General features: G+C 34.4%; 1 protein-coding gene across 1 annotated transcript in view; it reads left to right on the top strand.

Moving 5' to 3' along the window:
• Nucleotides 1-9,868: 9,868 nt before the first annotated feature.
• Nucleotides 9,869-26,206, top strand: part of LOC132556315 (FAD-dependent oxidoreductase domain-containing protein 2-like) — a 40,716-nt gene continuing 24,378 nt past the window's right edge. The window contains exons 1-3 of the mRNA XM_060220698.1: nt 9,869-10,058; nt 17,390-17,720; nt 18,020-18,153. Coding sequence (XP_060076681.1) covers nt 9,869-10,058; nt 17,390-17,720; nt 18,020-18,153 — 655 coding nt within the window. The remainder of the gene's footprint in view (nt 10,059-17,389; nt 17,721-18,019; nt 18,154-26,206) is intronic.

Raw genomic sequence — 26,206 nt, 5'->3', positions numbered from 1 at the left:
TATGGTCTGAAACAATTTACTTATTTACACAAAGGACACATATGGTCTGAAACAATTAACCTATTTACACAAAGGACACATATGGTCTGAAACAATTTACTTATTTACACAAAGGACACATATGGTCTGAAACAATTTACTTATTTACACAAAGGACACATATGGTCTGAAACAATTAACCTATTTATACAAAGGACACATATGGTCTGAAACAATTAACCTATTTACACAAAGGATACATGTGGTTTGAAACAATTAACCTATTTATACAAAGGACACATATGGTCTGAAACAATTTACTTATTTACACAAAGGACACATATGGTCTGAAACAATTAACCTATTTACACAAAGGACACATATGGTCTGAACCAATTAACCTATTTACACAAAGGACACATATGGTCTGAAACAATTTACTTATTTACACAAAGGACACATATGGTCTGAAACAATTAACCTATTTACACAAAGGACACATATGGTCTGAGACAATTAACCTATTTACACAAAGGATACATGTGGTTTGAAACAATTTACTTATTTACACAAAGGACACATATGGTCTGAAACAATTAACCTATTTACACAAAGGATACATGTGGTTTGAAACAATTTACTTATTTACACAAAGGACACATATGGTCTGAAACAATTTACTTATTTACACAAAGGATACATAGGGACACATATGGTTTGAACCATTTTTCATATTTATACAAAAGACACATGGTCTTAACCATTTTTCATATTTATACAAAAGACACATGGTCTTAACCATTTTTCATATTTATACAAAGGACACACATGGTGTTAATCAAGTAGAGTGTCTGAGTCCAGCACCTGCATATATATAGTTATGAAACATATCTCTTTGAGAAATATGTACTTTATCAATCATTGAACTGTCTTAATGAAATCTATTCTAAGAAAAAACGATTATAGTCATGTTAATTTTAAAGGTTACAGAATAGTTCACTATACCAAACAGGGGTTTTATAAGTCTAGGGTACAAGCTTATTCCCCAAGTACACCAACAAATCCACGGTGACGCATGTATTGGATGAAATCAATACTGAACACAAGGAAAAAAAACCACCCTTTACAAGGAACTTTGTTTTGTTTACTGGTTTTTTCATGACTTGATTAAAAAAAAATCCTGACATATTTATGTATCCAACCTGTTGAATGTTTACCTGCCAGGTATTTTATAAATAATTGAGTTCATACAAGTGTGTATAATGTTTGTACAAGATTTGTGTCACGTCTGTATTCCTGGTGCCAACTGTCTAGGTTGTCAATGTTTATAGGAGTCGGTTTCCTGGTCCGACATAATTTCTGATTTGATGTTTATGTTGGCTTCTATATCCAATCATCATTGTATTTCATTTATTTGCCATACAAAATTGTTTTATTTGATTTCTATTTGCTGTTTACGGAGACATAATGAAATAATGTTCAGTGTGATGTACTGCCTGTTTACCATCAAAGAGCCAGAATTGGCAACATCTCTGTGTTGCATCAAATTTTAATAGGAATTCAATCTTCCTGTCTATACTGCCCTCATTCATTATGTTATGTGATAACACTTTCTGATACTTCTGTTCATTTCTGTGACCTTATTCTTATTACATTCATTAGAAATAAAAGAAAATTGTTTGCTGTGTTAAGAAACTTTAGCAGTTGTTTTTAAAACCATCATTTGCTATGTGGATGTATGTGTTCTCCAAGGTCAATCCGTAATTGCTGTTTTAAGTTTGAAACCTTAGTTGGCTTGTTTTGAACATGAGACACCCAAAATGTCAACCAATATACATATAAAAATAAATCAAAGGTTGGCCTGTTTGACACAGTTAATTTGACACATTTTCGTTCAAGAAGTCGTCAACCGACAAACAAACCCGGAACACGAGGGTTCACAAGTTGCAGATTGATGAAACTTATGGGAAAGTTTTATGGTCGACTTAGTGATCTCATTGAGAGATTTATATTTCTTCTTTGTGTGATATGAAGCTGGATGTGTTTGATGCTTGTTAGTTTGCCTGTTGGTGCTGTTGTTGTATTTCTTAGTCTCATTTGAGAATGTGGCATTACTTACGGTATTTGGATTGACCAAGGTTTACATGGTAGGTGTTGTTGATGAAGCAGAGAACAATTACTCTTTCAGCCTTTAGTTGGTACCATGCATGCTCAATATGTACCAGTTTGTATATGTGTGGATATGGCTAGCCTTACTGACACCTTTAGTTAGTACCATGCATGCTCAATATGTACCTGTTTGTATATGTGTGCATATGGCTAGCCTTACTGACACCTTTAGTTAGTACCATGCATGCTCAATATGTACCTGTTTGTATATGTGTGCATATGGCTAGCCTTACTGACACCTTTAGTTGGTACCATGCATGCTCAATATGTACCTGTTTGTATATGTGTGCATATGGCTAGCCTTACTGACACCTTTAGTTAGTACCATGTATGCTCAATATGTACCTGTTTGTGTATGTGTGGATATGGCTAGCCTTACTGACACCTTTAGTTAGTACCATGTATGCTCAATATGTACCTGTTTGTATATGTGTGCATATGGCTAGCCTTACTGACACTTTAAGTTAGTACCATGTATGCTCAATATGTACCTGTTTGTATGACACCTTAAGTTAGTACCATGCATGCTCAATATGTACCAGTTTGTGTATGTGTGTATATGGCTAGCCTTACTGACACCTTAAGTTAGTACCATGTATGCTCAATATGTACCTGTTTGTATGACACCTTAAGTTAGTACCATGCATGCTCAATATGTACCAGTTTGTGTATGTGTGTATATGGCTAGCCTTACTGACACCTTAAGTTAGTACCATGCATGCTCAATATGTACCTGTTTGTGTATGTGTGGATATGGCTAGCCTTACTGACACCTTTAGTTAGTACCATGCATGCTCAATATGTACCTGTTTGTATATGTGTGCATATGGCTAGCCTTACTGACACCTTTAGTTAGTACCATGTATGCTCAATATGTACCTGTTTGTATGACACCTTAAGTTAGTACCATGCATGCTCAATATGTACCAGTTTGTGTATGTGTGGATATGGCTAGCCTTACTGACACCTTTAGTTAGTACCATGCATGCTCAATATGTACCTGTTTGTATATGTGTGCATATGGCTAGCCTTACTGACACCTTTAGTTAGTACCATGCATGCTCAATATGTACCTGTTTGTATATGTGTGCATATGGCTAGCCTTACTGACACCTTTAGTTGGTACCATGCATGCTCAATATGTACCTGTTTGTGTATGTGTGGACCATGTTTAGACTTGGTCATTGGTCCACCAGAGAAGGAGTATTCTACTAATTTAGAGTTGGCTGTAAGCCCATCAGAGATACCACATAATTTTAGAGGTGATCATGTTAAGGCTATTTCTAGCCATGGGTTTTGGAGGTTTTGCCAAGTGTTTACACTCAAAGGTTTCAAACCCAGAAATTAGAGACATGTATAGAATCCTACGATGTATATTTAGCTATCACCTTTTTTCTAGTTCTGAAAATGATGAACTTTTAAGATAAAGTTCATAAGACCTTATAAATTGGAAATTTTATCTCATAAAATTGAAAAAATATTGCTACTTGCAGCATTTGAGTGGAAGTTTTTTTATCAAAATTTAATAAGAATATAAAACTCTTATAACAAGATAGAATCCGATAGTTTACACTAACTCTATTGATATATTTTAAGCATACCATCAAAATTTAAACTGGTGATTTAAGTGTAGTGTTAAATGTATAATTACAACTGCAGCTATACAGGTATAAAATAGTTTACAAGTATGTGATAATATACATACGGGTATATAATTTGACTCAGGTACATAATAATATACAGGTACATAATGATATACAGGTATGTAAAATATACAGGTACATAATAACATACAGGTATATTATAACATACAAGAGAATGCTGATTTAGTCAAAACCACTAGAACAAAAAAGTAACTCGTATCACAGATTAGATATGTATTTTTTTAGAGAAAATACTTTTATATTTGAAGATTCTCAGTAAAAATAAGTGAATATTTTGGGCCTCACAGTAAAAATGTGGGAGTTGAGGGCTTCTGATCACGCTATGAACATGAACTGATGAGGATATAACAGGACCAACCATCTAATACTTCATCAGTAACTTGGCATTATCTAAGATTAGCACTGAAATCCATGTTTGGCGTTGTGATATCCTTCAGATTGATCTCTCTGTACTTTTGATGAGGATTCTAAACCATTCCTATACCAAATTAAAAGGAGAAAAAGAGCCAAGTGGAGATTAGAAGCTTGCATCGCAAATCTGAAATGATTTGGGAATCATTGATTGAAGACCACGATATTGGGTGATAGTACACTATATATAGGAATGGTTGTGTTGTGTGATGTGATGTGGGAGGTAGACACTATATAGGAATGGCTGGGTTGTGTGATGTGATGTGGGAGGTAGACATTATATAGGAATGGCTGGGTTGTATGATGTGGTGTGGGAGGAAAGACAATATATAGGAATGGCTGGGTTGTGTGATGTGATGTGGGAGGATAGACACTATATAGGAATGGCTGGGTTGTGTGATGTGATGTGGGAGGATAGACACTATATAGGAATGGCTGGGTTGTGTGATGTGATGTGGGAGGATAGACACTATATAGGAATGGCTGGGTTGTGTTATCAGAAGTGCTTGCTTGGGATGACTTTTCAGGTCCAAATGTCAAAGGTCAAAGACAGTGTTACCATACATAGGAGATTGGTTTTCATGCAATAACTTGAGTTCCCTTTGGACAATAACACTCAAACTTCATGCAGTGTTTCCATACCAAAGGGGCTTGTTTGAGATTGCTTTTTATGGGGGTTATCCATGTTCCTTGCGTATTTGGAGCAAAATGGTATTTTCTTTTTAATTCTTATTCTGCGTGTAATTGTGATATACATATCTATCTTTGGGATTTAGTTCAACACTATACATCTAATCTGCAAGTTTATTCATCACATTGCAAACAAATTATATATATTGTTCCATAAAACTCCTCCCTAGAAACCTTGCTCGGCAGGAGACACATCTGCTTATGTTGAATTCTTGTTTGTTATATTTGTTAAAGGTTTTTGCATCACAAAAACAAGTCAAGAAATATTTACAAAGAGAGATTTCATTAAAATGAATATGTGTAAACACTCTAGATTCCTGAAATAAGTGGACAGGCTATTTGTGTTTTTTCTTTGGCAGTTACTGTCGCTAGTCGTATGAATAAATAATTTTATTTATGCAAATGTGGTATACAATATATGTAGGCATCATCAAGAAACAGGATTAAGACAATGATTAATTTTCATGATTAATAGCAGTTTTCAAATTTGTTTATGGAATTTGCTGGTAAGTGTTGTCTGTTTATGAATACCTAGCCAGTGGTCTGTGTAACTATTACAAAACATTATAAACAACACTGGTGCAAAACCAGTGGTCATTGATAAATAAAGTTGATAAACTGTCCCTCATGAATAAAATTGATCTATTGAATGGAGACTACTCCAGTTTGAAACGATCACTATAAATAATTATCTACTGAAAGACAATGCCTATGCACATGCCCACACAATACTGAGGAGGACATTATATATAAATGTTTGCAAGTCTGTGTTTAAAGATAATTAATGTTCCAAATTTGCTCTTTTCATTCAATAAATGGTAAAAATTAAGTTACCTTAGAACAATCCATTGGAATCACTACATGAAATAGCAAATTGGATTAAGCAGAACAGAGCAGATTGTAGTTCTGTTTGTAGGGTTTTAATAAATTGTAAAAAAAAATTCAAATGTAGTTGAAAGAATAACATTTGTAAATTAAATAATGAATATGTTATGATCAGTAGACAGAATTATGGTTAGATTGAATATCAGATGATTGAGATGTGTATAGTCAAGCAGTCAGGAAATATAAAAACAGGTGCAATTAGGATACAAAGGTGTACATTAATTGTATGGTAAAGTCAGGATATGTAGATGTATAAAGGTACAGTTAGGATATGTATAAAGGTACAGTTAGGATATGTATAAAGGTACAGTTAGGATATGTATAAAGGTACAGTTAGGATATGTATAAAGGTACAGTTAGGATATGTATAAAGGTACAGTTACGATATGTAGATATAGAAAGATACAGTAAGGATATGTAGATATAGAAAGATACAGTTAGGATATATAGATATAGAAAGATACAGTTAGGTTATGTAGATATATAAAGATACAGTTAGGATATGTAGATATAGAAAGATACTGTTAGGATATGTATAAAGATACAGTTAGGATATGTATAAAGGTACAGTTAGGATATGTAGATATAGAAAGATACAGTTAGGATATATAGATATAGAAAGGTACAGTTAGGATATGTAGATATAGAAAGATACAGTTAGGATATGTATAAAGGTACAGTTAGGATATGTAGATGTATATAGGTACAGTAAGGATATGTAGAAGGTACAGTTAGGATATGTAGATATAGAAAGATACAGTTAGGATATGTAGATGTATAAAGGTACAGTTAGGATATGTAGATATAGAAAGGTACAGTTAGGATATGTAGATATAGAAAGGTACAGTTAGGATATGTAGATATAGAAAGGTACAGTTAGGATATGTATAAAGGTACAGTTAGGGTATGTAGATGTATAAAGGTACAGTTAGGATATGTAGATATAGAAAGGTACAGTTAGGATATGTATAAAGGTACAGTTAGGATATGTAGATGTATAAAGGTACAGTTAGGGTATGTAGATATAGAAAGGTACAGTTAGGATATGTAGATATAGAAAGGTACAGTTAGGATATGTAGATGTATGTAATGTATAAAGGTACAGTTAGGATATGTAGATATAGAAAGGTACAGTTAGGATATGTAGATATAGAAAGGTACAGTTAGGATATGTATAAAGGTACAGTTAGGATATGTAGATGTATAAAGGTACAGTTAGGATATGTAGATATAGAAAGGTACAGTAAGGATATGTAGATATAGAAAGGTACAGTTAGGATATGTAGATATAGAAAGGTACAGTTAGGATATGTATAAAGGTACAGTTAGGATATGTAGATGTATATAGGTACAGTTAGGATATGTAGATGTATAAAGGTACAGTTAGGATATGTAGATATAGAAAGGTACAGTTAGGATATGTAGATGTATAAAGGTACAGTTAGGATATGTAGATATATAAAGGTACAGTTAGGATATGTAGATATAGTATAAAGGTGTATAAAGGTTCAGTTAGGATATGTAGATGTATATAGGTACAGTAAGGATATGTAGATGTATAAAGGTACAGTTAGGATATGTAGATGTATAAAGGTACAGTTAGAATATGTAGATGTATAAAAGTACAGTTAGGAAATGTAGATGTAAAAAGGTACACTTGGGATATGTAGATGTATATAGAGCTTATTAATGCTGACAAACAACACATTGAAGTGATAAACTTCCGCCAGCTCATCTGCTGAGCTGGATCATCTAGATACCAGCTATATAGGCAACTAAAGCAGCACCTATATGCACACTATGAGTGTTGTATTTTTGGGGGTCTAGACCTTTAGCAACCAATTAAGGCCCTACTTGGATGTTTAGAAAAAATATGCCCCAAGGTTAACCACCAGGACAGCAAAACGATGGTCCATCTTCAGCAATTTGGATAGACTCAAATAGGTCATATCTTGGTTAGAGATATTTACTTTAACAGTTAATGACAGACGGATGAGTATAATTACCTTTACAACTGGATGTGAAAAAGAAACTGGCATACATTCCCTTTTGTTTTCATTAGACTAAAACCAGAGGCTATTATACAAGGTTGAGTAGGGCGTATTTGATGAGATATCTCTCTGGATCATAAAAGCTCTTGAAAGGCCAGTAAAAAGAGAGTTTTATGGAGAAGTTTCTCAAATCATCAATTAGTTCTAGGTCAGAGTCAGGTCGGAGTTTGGACAGAACAGTATAGCGGACAAATCTATCACCAGGATCTAAGTGACCTGCCTGATTATTATAACTTACAGTGAAAACATGAGTCTGTATTTTCAAGCTGCTAAAGCCAGGGAAGAACAAAATTATTGCTAGTGTACAAATAAGGCCCTGCTAGGGACAACCACTTGGCAAGAAAATTTATTCATCCAGTCAATTATTGGAGCTCCTCAAGAGTTACCTCTAGCTTGTTACAAGACATATAGTGAATTTTTGAGTTTGTCAATATTTTTCCTCTGGCAATCTGGCTTGGAATAAAATAGAACCTAGTTCACTGGTAATGCAGGTCATGATTTGGGCAAGCCTAATAGTCTTCACAGCTTTGATGGGAATCCCTTTATTAACACAAAAATCTTAAAAATTGTGTGAAGTGGCATCTGGTTAAATGAGTAGCAAATCACCAAGACATGAACCCAGGCAGGGATGCCTAACCTGTGTTCAGGTAACCAGTGATGAGCAGTAGTGAAACTCTCAAACAGATTACATGGAACGGGTGCTCCCATGGGTTATGTTTAAAATAATACAAAATCAAATTAGTACAGAGATTCAACCTTCAAGCCTTAGATTTATGATCTGTTCGCTGATTTTGAATGAGCTCAAAGGCAGACTCTTTGTCAGTCTTTGCCATCATGGCAGCCCTTCCCACTTTACAGATATGTAAAATTGCCTAATCAGTGGTCTGGCAATGAATACTATATGGTGTATTCCATTGGAGAGACATAGAGGATAGGAATAGTTATAGGGTTTGAAACGGGTGCTCCACATACCCAGCTCTGATCTTTTTTTATATTAAATTTCAAAATCTCCCAATCAAAAGGACATAATTAGAAATATTTTATTCATGACCTGAGATTGAATGGCTTTTCTAGGCTTCACATTGTCTTATATTGTAGATAATGATAGACCACTGTTAGCAATGGATAATGATAGATCCCAATGTAAGCAATGCGTAGACTCACAAGGTATCGCTATTTCTGTTTGAAAGAAAAGACATTTCTAGTCATTGTTTATTGATTGCTGTACACATATTTGATAAGCAATATATAATGGTACAGTCACATCAACAGTGGTACACATGCTTCTTTCCAAATTCGCCCGTAACAGCAATTGTACTATTTTTGGTACAGACTGTATATGTTTTGTGTCTTCCATTTTAGACTCTGATTACAAGAGTAGTGCTACAACTCAGAACAGTACTGTAGGATGATGAAAGCAGTACAGTAGTATGAAAGAAATTCAACAGAATGCTACAAATTACATTGTCATGACGATGTTACATAAGGCCTTAACAGATGTGGCACACATTCTGAGGATACTGTCTTACAAATAGATTATCAATATCATTTACATCAAATATATATGTGTCACTACATAGATTTGTCATTTAATATATTTTTGATATAATCATAATATTGAAATACATTTTGCATGTAGAGGGAATATTTTGTTCCATCAAAAGTGTAATCCATGAATTGAATTTCCACCAGAATATTTTGAATGGGAGCCCATAGATGCCAGTGCTATAGACATGCTAGTAAGATATTATGTAAACACTGTGGGATATGCTACTAAAATGGCACAGTAACACTATGGAAGTGGGATGGTAATGTTATGGTTGCTTGCTACAAATGCTTTGTGAATGCTTCAGAAATGCTTTGAACTTGAACAGAAAATATGTGTGTGTCTATATAAATAAATATTTTTTATTTGGGCCATACGTGTGATGCACCTTGTGGCTTTTTTTTGTGTGTCTGATTTAACAATAAAATTCTTACATGTTTTCTTGTTTCCTTACACAGTAACACAAAGAAAAGATGCTTTCATACCTGCTTCATCAATACATCATTCTCCTCGGAGTTTTGTTGACCTTGGTAACTTTGGTGAAAACGTCGACCTATCATGATTACTGCATTATCGGAGCAGGACCAGGTGGCCTTCAGATGGCATATTTCCTCGATCAGAGCAGTAGAGACTATGTTGTTTTTGAAAGAGCAAATACAACAGGTATATTTTTGTTTTTCTTCACAGATTTTATGATGAAAGTGCAACAATAATTTGTAAATTGACATTCTGTCTGTCCAGATCCTGCACCCAGTAGCTTTATACTATTGATTTAGATTGTAAAGTTACATCCTGTTTGATAAAATTCTACAGTTTGAAATTCTAAAACTAAAAATTCATTTTTTTACAAATATTCAAGACATCTGAGTTACTTTCTCTTCCTTATGTATATAAAAATGCAGCATGAAAGAATAATCTTGTTAAGTCTCCATTTTGATGATATAGACGTCACTCATGGATTCTGCCTATTGCCCACATTAATCTGTTATTTTACATTGCTTACTTATTGTTTGTTAAAATGAACACTTTTGGTTAATATTTTCAATCATGCACTGTAGCTATTCAGCACAAAGTTTTAATTTTGGTAGTGGTATAACCTTAAGTTCAATGCTGGTGTAACCTTAAGTCCCACCTAACCATGGTGTAACCTTAAGTCCCACCTAACCATGGTGTAACCTTAAGTCCCACCTAACCATGGTGTAACCTTAAGTCCCACCTAACCATGGTGTATTCTTAAGGCCCACCTAACCATGGTGTAAGCCTAATGTCCCACTGAAGAATAGTTTGACTTTACGTCCCTCCAAATGATGGTATAACCTTATGTTCTACTAAAGGATGGTTTAACCTTATGTCCCCCCAAAGGATGGTATAACCTTATGTCCCACCTAACAAGGATGTAACCTTATGCCCCACTTAACAATGATTAAACTTATGTCCCACATTAAATAGTGGTTATACTTCATTTCCGATGTAAATGATAGTGTAACCTTAAGACCCACCTAGTCAGTGCTACTGATACCTGTCAGCTTTAGTCGGGTAATCACTATTGTATTATTGTGATCTTGTTTCTACACCAGCAGACCAGGATACAATTCAGTATAAATATAGTTAGATAGAGAAATCAATCAGTCAAGCCTGATGTGTAATTGATAGTATAATCAGGTCTGTAGAATAATTAATTAATACAGTAATGGAATGCTGATTTTGTCAACAGATGCATTGATTTTAGATTTCAATAATGATTGTGTCTTAGCATGACAAATGAATATTATTGATCAGAAATTGACACAAAAGTAATTCAAACAAGAACACAGGTTTACCACTGATAATGGTCAAGTTTTAAATTTGATGACTTGGACCTTACCACTGGATTAAATATTTATAGCTTTACAATATATGGGATTTATCAGCTCTAAGCATCTACAGGCCTTGTTTCATTAATCAGCTCTAAGCATCTACAGGCCTTGTTTCATTTATCAGCTCTAAGCATCTACAGGCCCTGTTTCATTTCTAAGCATCTACAGGCCTTGTTTCATTTCTAATTATCTACAGGCCTTGTTTCATATATCAGCTCTAAGCATCTACAGGCCTTGTTTCATTAATCAGCTCTAAGCATCTACAGGCCCTGTTTCATTTCTAAGCATCTACAGGCCCTGTTTCATTTCTAAGCATCTACATGCCCTGTTTCATTTCTAAGCATCTACAGGCCCTGTTTCATTTCTAGGCATCTACAGGCCCTGTTTCATTAATCAGCTCTAAGCATCTACAGGCCCTGTTTCATTTCTAAGCATCTGCAGGCCCTGTTTCATTTCTAAGCATCTACAGGCCCTGTTTCATTTCTAAGCATCTACAGGCCCTGTTTCATTTATCAGCTCTAAGCATCTACAGGTCTTGTTTCATTTATCAGCTCTAAGCATCTACAATCCTTGTTTCATTTATCAGCTCTAAGCATCTACAGGCCCTGTTTCATTTCTAGGCATCTATAGGCTCTTTTTCATTTCTAAGCATCTACAGGCCCTGTGTCATTTATCAGCTCTAAGCATCTACAGGCCCTGTTTTATTTCTAGGCCGCTACAGGCACTGTTTCATTTAAACCCCTTGACATTTGCAGGCTCTATGGATTTAGCAAAGTAGTTAGACCAAAAATAAGTCAGATATACTTGGAAACAATGAAAGAAAGTAATTTCAAAACTAACTTAAATTGTCTCATGGAACTTCTTTACCAAAAGTTTTGGTTTGATTACATTATTGTTTTGTGGGTTAATTAAGGTTAAAAACGCCCTAATTACAGGTATACATAGTTTTCTGTCACGACATAACAAGGCCAATACAAACATATACCTCAGACAGTTTTTAAATGAATGAAAGTCAGAAGTCAATTAAGTTCACTTTAAGATAAACTTCTAATTAGCTTCTGTGTCCAATAGAGACTGCAATAACCCAGTGGGTAGAGTCTTTAACTACTTTGTAACTTCCACTGATATTCAGTAAGGTATCAACTAGCAGCTATAAAGAGACCATGCCTCAAAATTACTGTGGTTTGTCAAAAAGCATCAACTGGGCAAACAAACAGTTATGCGAAACAGACTCGAAACAATGTTTCCCTAAGGAAAGTACTTAACTGCAATTGAGATACAAATGTTCTATTATATATCTAGAAGTCTTAAATAACTATGAATTGATTTTTTAGTTTGTCTCTTCAAAGAAGAGGAGAGCTAATTATGTTGGCCCCTGGCGTTGGCATTGGTTTTGTTTTGAGAGACATCATTACATCATATTAAAATGTACAGCTAGACTGTGGTACTGTTATTTGGTATCAGGGTTTCTGCAGGGTTTAATTAATCTGGATAAGACAGAAGGGTTTTTGTGAAAAAGAAAAAAAAAGGTTTTTGACATGTTTTGGACTTTCCAGAGCTTGCCAAAAAGATTTTTGATATAAAAAAACAACTTGTTTTTCATTTGTGATTGACAAACATTAGCGAGTCCAGCTACAATGTGTGCTGCAGAATCTCTTGTTACTGGAGTTCACTTGACAGATGAAATTCAAACCTCATGTAAGTGAATTGGTGCGGATAACTTATGGAGTTCTTAAGGACAAAAATCAATGTCATTTTTACCATAAATGGAAAAAAGACTATCTACAAGATGACTTGATCTCAAATAAACAGATCAAACTTCATTTAGTCAGCTTCCTTATTTCAAGCCTGAAAGACAAAGATCATAGTACATAACACTTTAAATAGATAAACTTAACATAACATGTATTTCAGTGCAATAAGTTGAAAAAGCAAATCCGCTGTTATAGTGGTTTTTTCACCAGAGGGATGGTTATGAGCTGTGTTGGAAATTCCATATAACTGCAGGGAGGTGATATATCTTCATTACTCTGAAGGGGATGGTTTGATTTTCATGAAAATCAAGATTTTCCAGTATGAATTAATTGCTTGATTTGATTTTTAAGCTGAACATGGTATTCATAATGACCTCCAATGAATGTTTCTGAAAATACCACTGTCTCTTTGTGATATATATGCATGTCGAAAATTTTTGAGGGAGAATATAGTTGCTGCTTTGTCCATCCATCTGTCTATCTTCCATCCGTGTCCAGAGCATAACTTTGCTGACATACTAAGAGGAAGTGCCATGAATCAAATTCAGTGTTTGTAACTCCTTTATTACAAACTTATTGCCTTTCGTTAAAATTTTGTGTGTGGAGCACAACTTTGAATTGTGTGCATTTAAACCAGGATAATGAAACTTGGTGAATATATTGATCATACTAAGACAATAATGAATGCTCCAAATTTAGTGCTCTTGACCCCTTAGTTACAGAGTTATTGCCCTTTGTTAAAAAATTTGTTTCCAGATCAGAACTTTGCTTTCATTTAAGCAAGGATAATGAAACATGACACATATATTGATCATATGAAGACAATGTGCTTTGTACCAAGGTTAGAGCCTTCAACCCCATAATTACATTGATATTGCTCTTTTTTGAAAATTTTTTGTCTGAAACATAACTTTCACCTGCTAACTAGGATAATAAAACAATGTAAACATTCTTACAAAAGCAAGGTTCAGTTAGCATAGTCAGGGCCAATTACCCCTCCGTTTCAGGGTTTTTGTCCTTCGTTAAGATTTTTGTATCCTGAACATAACGTTGCTTGCATTAAAACTAGGATAATGAAATTTACTGTATACTTTGGTCATACTTAGATAATGTGCAGTATACCAAATTCATGGTCTGCAATCCCTTAATTACAGAGTTATAGCCCTTTGTTAAAATTTTTTGTCCAAATAAAGTCATCTTTAGGAGCATTTATCAGTTTCACTGATACTCATGTCATTACAATTTTTAGAAAATAGGTTGAAACTATTAAGGTAGGTAAAATGTGAAAAAAAAATCATTACTTCTGTAGGAGAAGCAGGAGTCACTGAGGATGATGTATGTATGGGTGAAAGGCTATCAGGTTTAGTATGCTAATTACTAAAGAAAAGATACGTCTGTAAATAAGGCAATGAAAAAAAATCCAATATAAATGAGAAAAATGAATAGATAATTTGTAAAGTGAGTGATATATTAATGAATGTGATAAAGACAAATTTACAATAATACAGTCCCACTGGGCCTCTTGTATAAACTGACGCATTCTGGAATTTATTTACTAGGACCCATGTGCTGTCTCACCAACAAGGTTTTTGATAGCCTGTCATCTGGTTTAACATATGATACCCTCTAGCCATTCGTTTGCGTTGTTATTGTGATATGGTATATATAAAGTCTGATAATTTGGCATACCTGTATGTCAGTTATATGGCACTGTTGATGTGAAATAAATCTGATTTATTACAGGAGGTCAAGAAAGTTAACAATTAGAATAGAAATGTTGTTTTCTTCTCTTTGTTTACACTGTAATGGTGGATATTTTGATCTCTTTGTTGCTGTTTTTGAGAATGGAATAAAACTACTTTAGATAGAAGATCCATGGTGTCTTTCATTACTTCAGAGAAAAATACATCCTGTTGAATTTTGCATTAAATAGAGGATCCATGGTGTCTTTCATTACTTCAGAGAAAAATACTTCCTGTTGACTTGAAGGTTTTTTGTAGAACTGCAAAAATTTTTAACATTGAGAAGAAATAAAGATAAAAAGAAATATGCAGCTGTAATAACAATAGAGGCTTATTGTCCTGTGTCTACAGTATTCTTGTTCTGTTGATATCAGTGCCCTCATCATGATAAAGACAGCTATTTCTTGTCCTGTGTTTACAATATTCTTGTTATGTTAACATAAGTGCCCTCATCACGATAGAGGCTTGTTGTCCGGTGTTTACAATAATTGTCAGATATCAGATATCAGTACCCTCATCAGGATAGAGACTTCTAGTTTGTCATGTTTTTATGATATTCTAGTCTTTTTAGTTGTTTAGAGTCATTCTGATGAAGTTCCATCATAAGCTCTTAAGTGGTGATGGTGAAAATTCCTGTAACAAAATGTTTGGGTCAGATGATCAGAAAGGCCATTCAAGCTTAAACTGTGACGCAACTTCTTATATCAGTCAAGTGTTTGAATTGGTTCAAGTTCACAAGGTCTAGATCTGAAAAACTGGTGAGCATATATCGTTTTACAGTATCTGTTAAATTTTCTCAGTAAAAAAACAAATCAAATCCATAATGGCTCACTCAATTTTGATCAAATTTGGCCTCACAACCATGTGTGAAATACACTCTATGTATAATGCATAAACAGGGGGTTGGCAACTTCTCTTCAAGGGAGGAGGGATAATGGGGCCCAAAAGAGGAAAAAGTGGTTAACGTTAATCTTAAGTATCTTGTACTGGTCTATCATGCAGACAAAGGGATGTTTACACTACAGGCTTGGTATAGAATATCCTTTGATATAATACTAGCAGTTTCAGTGTTGTAAAAGGGGAGTTTCTACACAGTGCAAATCCTTAAGTTCTGAAACAGAAAATTTTCATTTTCCTTCTGTATGAATATATCATAGTTTTTGACCAATTTAACATGGAGCATGGTTTGCTTGTGAGGAATCCTTATTTAACAGAGGGCTAAGCTTATTTGGGGATACAGAGGATAAAAAGGAAAAACCCTGGTTTGAAGATCCAGACTCTGTCTTTTTATAAAGTAAGCGTCAAGACAGATGTTAATCAATATTTACGTGTGTCAGTCTGAACACAATATAAAATAAACTCAGGAGGATATACAACAGTTTGATTTAGGTAGACCTTATATTGACTAAAGATCAGGGAGTGGTGGTATTTCCTTGTGAACCCCTACACACTTTATTCTTATAATATTAACAACAAGAATTATCCTTCATTGTTTTACTATAATATAAATAGATGTGTTCGCATCCAGACTGTCTGACAACCCAGATCCAAAGGGAATAGGCATGCAGATCTAAAACTGAAACATAAATGGATATGACACCTACGTTGTATTTCTGTAGAATTTGGAATTGTCTAAAAGAGCCCATGTGTGGCTTATAATCATCCACGCGCGTGAAAAGGAAGCTGCCTAGTGTTCTTCTGGGTGATTTTGGTATTGAAGTTGGTTAGAGCTAGCAATCTTACCATTCCCAAGTCACACATACTAAACACTGCCAATATTGATAATATAAGCTGTACGCAAGGCTCAGTTTAATTCATTGACAGAGACTTTCTCAAGTTTTGAGGTTCATTGTTAATTCCTGATCTGGTTGACTATTGTATTTTTCAATTCCTGTTACTTAATATAGAATGCTCATGTGTTACTGCATGATTTCAAAGTACTTTGAAATTTGCGAGTGCCCTTCTACATTACTCGCAACTGGGACAACTAGAGCAATTAATATCCGTTAGCATGTATGTGATTTTTAGGTCATCTGACTTACCTGAAATGATCCTGACATGATCCTGACCATAGTTTGTTAATTTCGGGTTGGTCTGAAATCCAACATGGCCGTCATGGCCACCATCTTGAAAGCACATTTTCGACATCATCTCAAGTTCAAAATTTGAAATCTTGTATTTTATGTCAGATGACCATTAAGGCCCATGGGCCTCTTGTTTAGTAATTGTTGTGAAATAATGTTGATAGCATATTTACCTATGCTAATTTTAAGCTTTTCAACATCATGGATAAAGAATTCCCATTAAAGCAATAAAAAAAAAACACCCACAATATTCATGATGCTGCATTGACCAAGAACCAATCAGGATTATGCTTTTCTGAATATAATGTTGTTTACTGTTTGTAGCAATCATGATTGTACTTTTCTTAATATAATGTTGTTTACTGTTTGTAGCAATCATGATTGTACTTTTCTGAATATAATGTTGTTTACTGTTTGTAGCAATTATTAATTTTGGACTTTAGTATATGGATAATGAAATAATACGCTCTGTAGTTTTACTGAGCAGCCACATATATATCTTGCTAGATATAGGCTTATGGTATGATATATACAGGTATATTTGTTTTCTAATTTCAGGCAGCTTCTACACAGTGTACCCTAGACACAGAAAATTAATAAGCATAAACAAGAGACATACAGGAAAAACTAACAAGGAATTCAACTTGCGACATGACTGGAATTCTCTAATAAGCCATGATGAGTCACTTCTTTTTAAACATTATTCTAAGGAAATGTTTCCACATGCAGATGCTTTGGTAAAATATTTACAAGACTTTCACAGCAAATTAGGACTGAATGTCCAGTTTAATTCAAATATGCAAAACATACGGAGAGTTGCCAATGATTCCTCTGCTGATGGCCATGTCTACATGATGGAGGATGACGCAGGCAGCGCGTACACTTGCTCGTACGTCTTTGATAAATGGCATGATTATGATTCTCATTTTAAATATTGTGTAATTTTATCATGATGGATCGGCCTTCACCAGACATGTGTCTGTAAGAGAAGATTATAGCTTTTGATTTGTAATTTGTATACAGAAATGTACAGATAGTTTATTACTCAGTGTGTGAGTATTATAATTATAAGATGTACACAAACAAAAACAGATAAACAACATTTGTGGATTAAATATTTAATACACATTGATTGTATAATGCTTGATATTATTTTTAAAAATTTTCATATTTTCTTTGTTTATTCAGAAAAGTCATAGTTGCCACTGGTATAGCAGTTCCTAATGTTCCTAGTGAAGTCCCTGGCATGGAGTATGCTGATGGATATGAATCAGTGTCTATAAATCCCGATGACTTTGAGGGACAGTCTGTTCTCATACTTGGTATGTAAATTTCTTAAATCATTTCTTTTGTTTACGTTAGGTATAACTGATTAGTGTACATAAATTCTGCATGCCAGGGATAACTCTGAAGGTGACGAAGCTGAAACTGACCCCTCCATTTCACATGTTACCACAACCATTACTTTTGTAAACATTATGGAGTCTTCTGATTGGTTTAAATTGATATATTGTCCAATTGTGTTGAAACTTGATATATAAGGGTTTTTAAGGATGGTTATAACAATGGAATTATTTTCCAAAACATCTGATGTAATTTGATTGCCATGGTTACCAGATAAACCTATAATAAGAGGGATCTTGTCCAGACTCCTAAACTTGGGAATCAGTACCCATAAAACTAAGCAAAAATATATAAAGCTATATGTAGATGTGCATGTAGGTTTTTTAGAAATTTTGGTTGTCTTCATAATCTGGTAACATATGTCACATGTGTATGTATCTTGTAATGGCACAAAGCTCATAAGTCCTCAGAACAATTTTATTCAAATTTTGTCGTAAGGTGTAACTTATCAAAGCCAATAATTTGATACATCAAACCGATTTCAAGAACATTAGTTAGAGCTCAAGAGTGGTTAATTTAAACTATAGTCTGTGAACAAAAAGAGACTTAAACGCATGATCAACACACAGAATGTATCGACCTGACCTGTCTCAATTAATCAGCAGCAGAAAAAGGATGAAGAAAATTTTCACTAACAACTGGTTAACCTGCCTTTGAACAACCAAAGCCAGATATTTCCAGAATAGGTATTTATGGAAACATAATGGAGGCTCCTGATTGGTCTAAAATGAGATATTGTCCGAATTGATATATGGGATGGTAGATTCATTCAATTTGGTACCATTTCCAAAAATTAGTTCTCCATCGTTGCCATGGTAACCAAAAAGAGATTCATGATTTTGAAGCCCCAAAATCGAAAGATCAGGGGCATATTGTTTTTGTGCTGTCTGTTTGTCTGTCTGTCTGTTTGTCTGTAGTCAACTTTAACCTTGCCCATACCTATTGCACCGTAAGAAGTAGGGCTTTCATATTTCGCAAGTGAGTGCCTTATGACAAAACCTTTCCAGTGGTACCAACATTTTTTCACCCTATGACCTTGACATTGACTTTTGACCTACATTTGAAAACTTTTAACATTGGACCACAAGAGTTATGGCTATTATATTTGGCATGTGTGTTCCTTGTGACAAGACCTTTCTGGTGGAATTTTTTACTATGACCATTGATCTCTATTTGATAGTTAAAAAAAGATCATTACCACAACATAGACATGCTATTAGCACATGTCTTACACAGTACAGTTTTAATGTCCCACTGCAGAATTTTGTTGTAACTGGGGGCAGAGTGTTTCATAAACCCATCTCATTTTTGGTTTTTTTGTTATTTACTTCACTGTGTTCATATCATCATCAATCTTAAATTGACTTTCTTATCGGTTACATTTTCCTCCTTTTTTTATGCTAAGAGCATTTTCAATGCTCTTCAGCATGTTGCTGTCGCCCCTGGCCCTGAGTATCAGTACTTCGTTTTCATTGGTTCATAAATCGAAAGTTTACTCCTACTCCATCTGCCGGACATTACCGTAATCATTGGATTATCGCCCCTACAAGTTGCTGATCCTAGTCATTAAATGAAACAACCTTATCGACATTTTCTTCATTACTTGTACATCAAGAAAACGTTTTGTGTTGTGTATTAATGATAATCAGACATCGAAATTTGTAAATACAGTGATGAAGACTCACGTTTTATGGTGATAAATTTTGTGAGGCGATGCCAATATGGCGGCTTAACTTTCTTTCCCGCGCGATGCATTGTGGGTGTCATATATCTTTCTTTTTTTTTCTTTTTCGAAAATTTTCATCCCGTTTAATACTGTTGAAAACTTTTGAAAATACTGAAATATGTAGTTGAAAATAAGAATGAAACTAAAATAAGAATGATTTAGAGTAGCATAAAATTTTGACGGAATTGCTGCTGGACCCTGAAAGAAGACGGCGGCAGAAAGAAGATGGCGGGTATTTGATGCAAGTAAGTATCACTATATATATATAAGCTGAATTTAAAGTCAATACTTAAACTGAACTAGCAATTGCATTTTTTGCAAAATACTCACTTGAAATGAGCTATCGCATGTATTGAATTTATGCTCGACGGCGACGCGCAAGCTGGGCACTGCCGCCATGGCACTTTTTTCAAAATATTTTCAAGACTTTTCCTTTGAAGCAGTATGCATTTGAAAAATGTTATGTAAGCATTTGTTGCTTCCGTAAAGTATTTCAGTGTTTTGAAATAAATTTAATTTTGAATGATCGTGAGTGACCCAACAGATCGGAAATTAAACAGAAAAAAAACTTATCCGTAATATTGTACTGTACTACTTACGCTACCGTGAATAAATCTAGGAATCTATCTGTGTAATATATCGATTTTACTTTAAAATATCGGTCACTGTCCATGCTATTGTAGATCTAGCTCTTTCAAATTTCTGATCGGAGATAATTTATAAGTACCCCAAGTCCAGGGTATGAAATCGTACCGGAACTCTACAGCTATGCCAATTGAAGTTTATATATATAGTTTTAGCTTAAATTTAGTTTTTGTCTTTCTGACATGATGTCTCGTTGATTCTGTTGAAGAGTGATGCATGTGAACGATTACAATATGAAGATTGGGAATAATGAAGATGTCAATTAACATCTGAATCCCGGAAAGTGTTTTAATGAAGATTAGGATAAACCTAGCAAAGTGTTAGGTCCCATTGGTACAATTCTTATTATGCCTGAACTTTTAATATATGTACTGTATTTGTTCATCTCAGAAATTTCAGTATTATGTCAACTGCGTCAACTTTCAGTTCAACACCTGATTAATCAATTTTACACAGCCCTAGGCTCAATATTTGTCATTAATTGTCGACTGTTTATAAGCATTTTAGAGTTTTGTTTCCATGGTGAATAGAATGAAATGAGATAAATAGTCTAACCAATACCCCTCAAGAACTTATTAAGACATTGCAGTATTATCACATTGGGCCTTATTAAAAGTCAAATTGAAACTTTAAGAAACTCAAGTGACCGGAAGTACAACAATAAGATGTTGATAATCAATGAAATTGATTAATTGAGAGGACATTGTCCGTACAGATAACCAGGCTTTGTAGTGGTTTGTTCAGAACTGCAGTTCTGGTTAAGTAGCCATTAATTATGTCCTTTCAGCTATAATGACGTACATTTTTGAAATACCTCTACTGTAGCTAAATGTGGCATTTGTAATAGACATAGCCAAAGTTAATTTTGTGATAGATGTAGCCAAAGTTTATTTTAGGATCAGTTAGGACAGCTACTGTTTGTAACAGGCATGGGTTCAATTACATGATGATGTAATTAATTAAATTACAATTACATTATGAAAATGGCATTGCCACTACAGGTATTTTCAAAATAATTAAATAACCATTACATGACAGTCCAATGTAATTAATTAAATTATACATTACTTTTCAAGTCAAAATGATTTTTTTTGAAATACAAATGTCAAAATAAATTATCATACTGCACAGATTTATCACACAAATTTAATTTTATGATTCAATCTCTGTATGACCATGGTCAAGATATTATCATTTTGCTAGCTGTCCATCGCTTAATAATTTGACAGTCCTGAACGTCAAAGTAATTAATTACAGTATATTTAATATAGACTCCTATTGGGAAGACTATAAGCTTATACAGAAGTGTGTATTTTTTGCACATAATCATAGCAATAATGAAATATAGTTATTTATTTCCCTTACTCTCTTTCAGCAAGTGAATGTCCCTGAAGAAATGAAATCTGGAATGGTAGAAGGTATCTCTATTGACTCTTCTAAGTTGGAATTGGCCATGGTGACCAACAATGGATTTGAGGACCTTATGGTGGAGAAAAATCGTCCTTCTTTCCGGCCTCCAATTAGATGTTGAAGATGATTAATCACTTGAGGAGATGCTGACAACCATGTTGCCTTTTAATGTCACAGTACTCTCTAAAGGTGGAAATATATTTACCATCACAAAAGAAGAATCAACAAATGGCGGAAACTAAAAAAATGTGGAAAAGATCATTGTATACTGCATTTGTAGTAAATTTGTATACAATCTTCAATTTACTTGAGTAGAAAGATTCACTAGTTATACCAAGTTTGTGTAGAAAGGATCACTGTATACTGAGTTTGTAGTGTACATAGAAAGGTTTACTTATTTGTTTTTTTTCTGAGTTTAGTGTATACGATATGTAAAAAAAACTTTTTGTAGAAAAGATCACCGCATACTGAGTTTGTTGTTTACAAATGTGTAGAAAAGATCGCTGTATACCGAGTTTATAGTTTACAATTGTCTAGAAAAATCACTGTATACTGAACATAATACGACTTCTGTTTAAAACCTTCATTTAAACTTAGGCATGTATTTTTTTATGTATCTTAAAAGTCTACCTACAGCAATTTTGTGTATGCAATCTTGTACTAGGATATTGACATGACAAGATTACATTGCTGATCAAAGCATGGAAAGAATACTGTATCTAAAAACTTAATAAAACAAGATATAAGCATCTGTATCATGTTTTTTTTATTATTATTATTATTTTTCCATAATGTCTGTCCACATGGAATTTGTAAGCACTCTTGTGCGTTCTTATACCACCAAAAGGGTGGGTAAACTGGAATCAGGTTGTCTATCCGTCCATCCATCTGTTTGTCTGTCTGTAGACACATCTTGTCTGGACAACTCCAATGAAACTTTTCAGTAATATTCGGGACAATGTGTAGATGTGCATGCACCATTTTCCCTCGAAATATTCATTGCCATGGCAACTGGTCAATATAGACGGGTTTTGCTCGTCGGTCAACTTCTAAACCTGTGGACCAATTTCAACAAAACTTTGCAGGAATGTAGGGGAACATGCACATGCCGCTGTGTTTCAGAGGATGTTTCTGTGCAAAAGGTCACCATGGGGAGATAGCTAAGGCTGTGGGTGTTGGGGGGTATTAGTTATCATTTGGATTACAGTTTCAGTTATCCCTGGGCAATGTGCAGAGGATATAGTAATGATTTTGAGGATTGAATGTAGAGGTCACAGTACTTGCATAAGTACTATATGATTACCTTGTAAACGCATTGAGACTAAGACAGTATACCTTAATCAAATTTGGAACATGTATCCCTTATGGGAAGTCGGTTTCTTTAGAACTTCAGGGTCAGATGTCGAAGATCAAGGTCACAGTCAAAAAACGGATAGATGCATAGGGGTGTTCTTTGCATTACCCTCATTTTTCTATCAAATTTCACAACCTAAAAGATATCCACATCTTGCAAATTTCAAGGTTCAAGGTCACTGTTAGTATGTAAAAATTATAATACAAGAGGAATAAAATATCTTGCGACAAGTTTTAGAGAACAAAGAATATATAAACATGTCAACAGAATTGTAGAACCAGTAAAACAAGTGTAAAATTGAAACAAAGGCAATATCTACTCGAAGATTCCCTGAAAAAGTACAAGGAGAATAAGACCAGGTGTTCCGAAAGAACAGGCATCTTTTATTTTAAGATATGGTGACATATCATGTTTGTTTTAGAAAATTGGCACTCTTATGCAGTCATTTACAGAAAATCTGGAAAATGAAGCTGCCCAATATTTGTATGTAGCATGTTATTTGCATGATGGTCTAACTAATGGTCTTAAACCAATAAGATACGCAGTCTTTAAAGTGATAATATGGTGTCCAAGATCAACATTTCCTACAATGTATCCAAAGAAATGGACAACTTCCCTATCATTGCATCTTGGAGCCTACTTGGGACATGTATTACATAAGTAATACTACTATGCTTGTTATTTCTGATATCTGCTGGTCATTTTATGGGTTGTAATGATTTACTGCTTGCATATAGTTGGTTTCAGTATATAGCAAGCTAATAACAAAGAATTTGTTTTTTTAATGGTCTTAGCATACCAGTACTTTCAGTACTTTGATTAGAGATAGATGACAATTGTCAGGCTAAACATAAGACAGTTACAATTTCAGCCCGTTATCACAGACTTTGTAACTAGCTGTTACCACCAATCCTAGCTAGCTGTTACTACCAATCCTAACTAGCTGTTACCACCAACCCTAACTAGCTGTTACCACCAATCCTAACTAGCTGTTACTACCAATCCTAGCTAGCTGTTACCACCAATCCTAGCTAGCTGTTACTACCAATCCTAACTAGCTGTTACCACCAATCCTAACTAGCTGTTACCACCAATCCTAACTAGCTGTTACTACCAATCCTAGCTAGCTGTTACCACCAATCCTAACTAGCTGTTACTACCAATCCTAACTAGCTGTTACCACCAATCCTAACTAGCTGTAACCACCAATCCTAACTAGCTGTTACTACCAATCCTAACTAGCTGTTACCACCTATCCTAACTAGCTGTTACCACCAATCCTAACTAGCTGTTACTACCAATCCTATCCTTCTGGATGATGGAAATATTCCGACAGTTTAACACTGACCACCATTTTTAAAACAGTGTCATGCATGCATACTATCACAATGAGATTTGCATCTGTCATGAACTAGCATTAATGCTCAGGTTTGCAAAGGATTCTCCAACTCGGGACAATATGGCAGAACACACAGAATAAGGAGATCATTGACATCTATTCTAAGCAGTCTATCCATAGTAAGAATTGTAAAGACTCTTCAGTTAGCGACATCATAGGTATGATCACAATACACCATTTTCAATGTTTCATGTTGATGCTTATAAAATTGGTTGAGTAATGGAGAGGTAAATTTTCCATGATTGCAAGCAGCATTATACAGTGTATCACAACATTTTAAAAAATATTAGCCGACATCAAAAGATGTATTGTTAAAGTTGATTATAATACATCTTTGTACCAAGGTTCACGTTGATATTTATAAAATTGATTGAGTTGCGGGAGCGAGCTGACACTAAGTGATCAGGCCCCAACTGTGTATTACAATAATAATGAGTAATTATATGATCGTAAGACTCACAGATATACTTTGTAAAAATTAATGAGGCCGATTTTAATAACTAATAAATCCATAGTCATAAGACCCAATGCAGACTCCACATACTGATATGTCAATTCTAAATTCCACCAAAGCACCAGCAGGTAATTAGCGCACATGGATTCACCATTGTGATGTCTAAGGATAAGAATGACTTAGTGTAACTTATAAGACATAATATGAGACTATAAGAATTTTGTCAGCATGCAAGGGCCTTCCCTGATATTATAGAGTACAGACACTGATGGAGATATTATTAAGTAAACCGTATGTAACCTCAGGCCCTATTTCTGTGCGTAGACAGTCTTTGAAGGCTCCCAAGCCAAATGAGTTTGATTGCTATTTTATGTTTTTGAAACAAGTCAATGAAATAAAGGATTATCAGTGTATAATTCATTTGCAAACTTAAATTTAATGTTTCACTGATGATCTTGATAAATTGCCTTCCGTTGTCTGTTATATCCACAAACTTTGGTCAACATAAAGGTTACCACATCGTAAGAAAGGGTACGGCTTACATCCTGGTGCGTCTTCTATGTAGATCTTATTGAAAAAATCACTAAATTCCAGTCCTGTGGCCTATACTTGGGTGTGATTTATAGCCTGGAAAATACAGAATTTGTTTCAAAAGATAGTCGTATATAGTTGACATATTTATCGATATTCCACAATGGCTACTATTTTACATATTAGTAATTTCCCGGGTTGCTGGTTGCATTCATGTTTTTGAACACTTTGTCCTGATTTTGGATGGTGTCAACTAGGTTAGTTTGCATTGATATGTACAGTCAGAATTTTCTTTATTTTTGTTGCTCATGAATTTCTGCATACCAGATAATGCGGAGTCAATTATGGCCGCCTTGCAAAAATTTTGATCTTAACATAAGAAAAAAATGTAAATCCAATATCTACTTAATGTGTGCACTCCCCACTTTGGACCTTTCATTTTTCATTGAAAA

The sequence above is a fragment of the Ylistrum balloti genome, unplaced genomic scaffold, assembly GCF_031769215.1.
Source record: "Ylistrum balloti isolate Yb309-2 unplaced genomic scaffold, AGI_CSIRO_Ybal_v1 Utg370558, whole genome shotgun sequence".
NCBI lineage: Eukaryota > Metazoa > Mollusca > Bivalvia > Pectinida > Pectinidae > Ylistrum > Ylistrum balloti.
The sequence above is the reverse complement of the archived record's forward strand: the minus strand, read 5'-3'. Positions and strand labels throughout refer to the sequence as shown.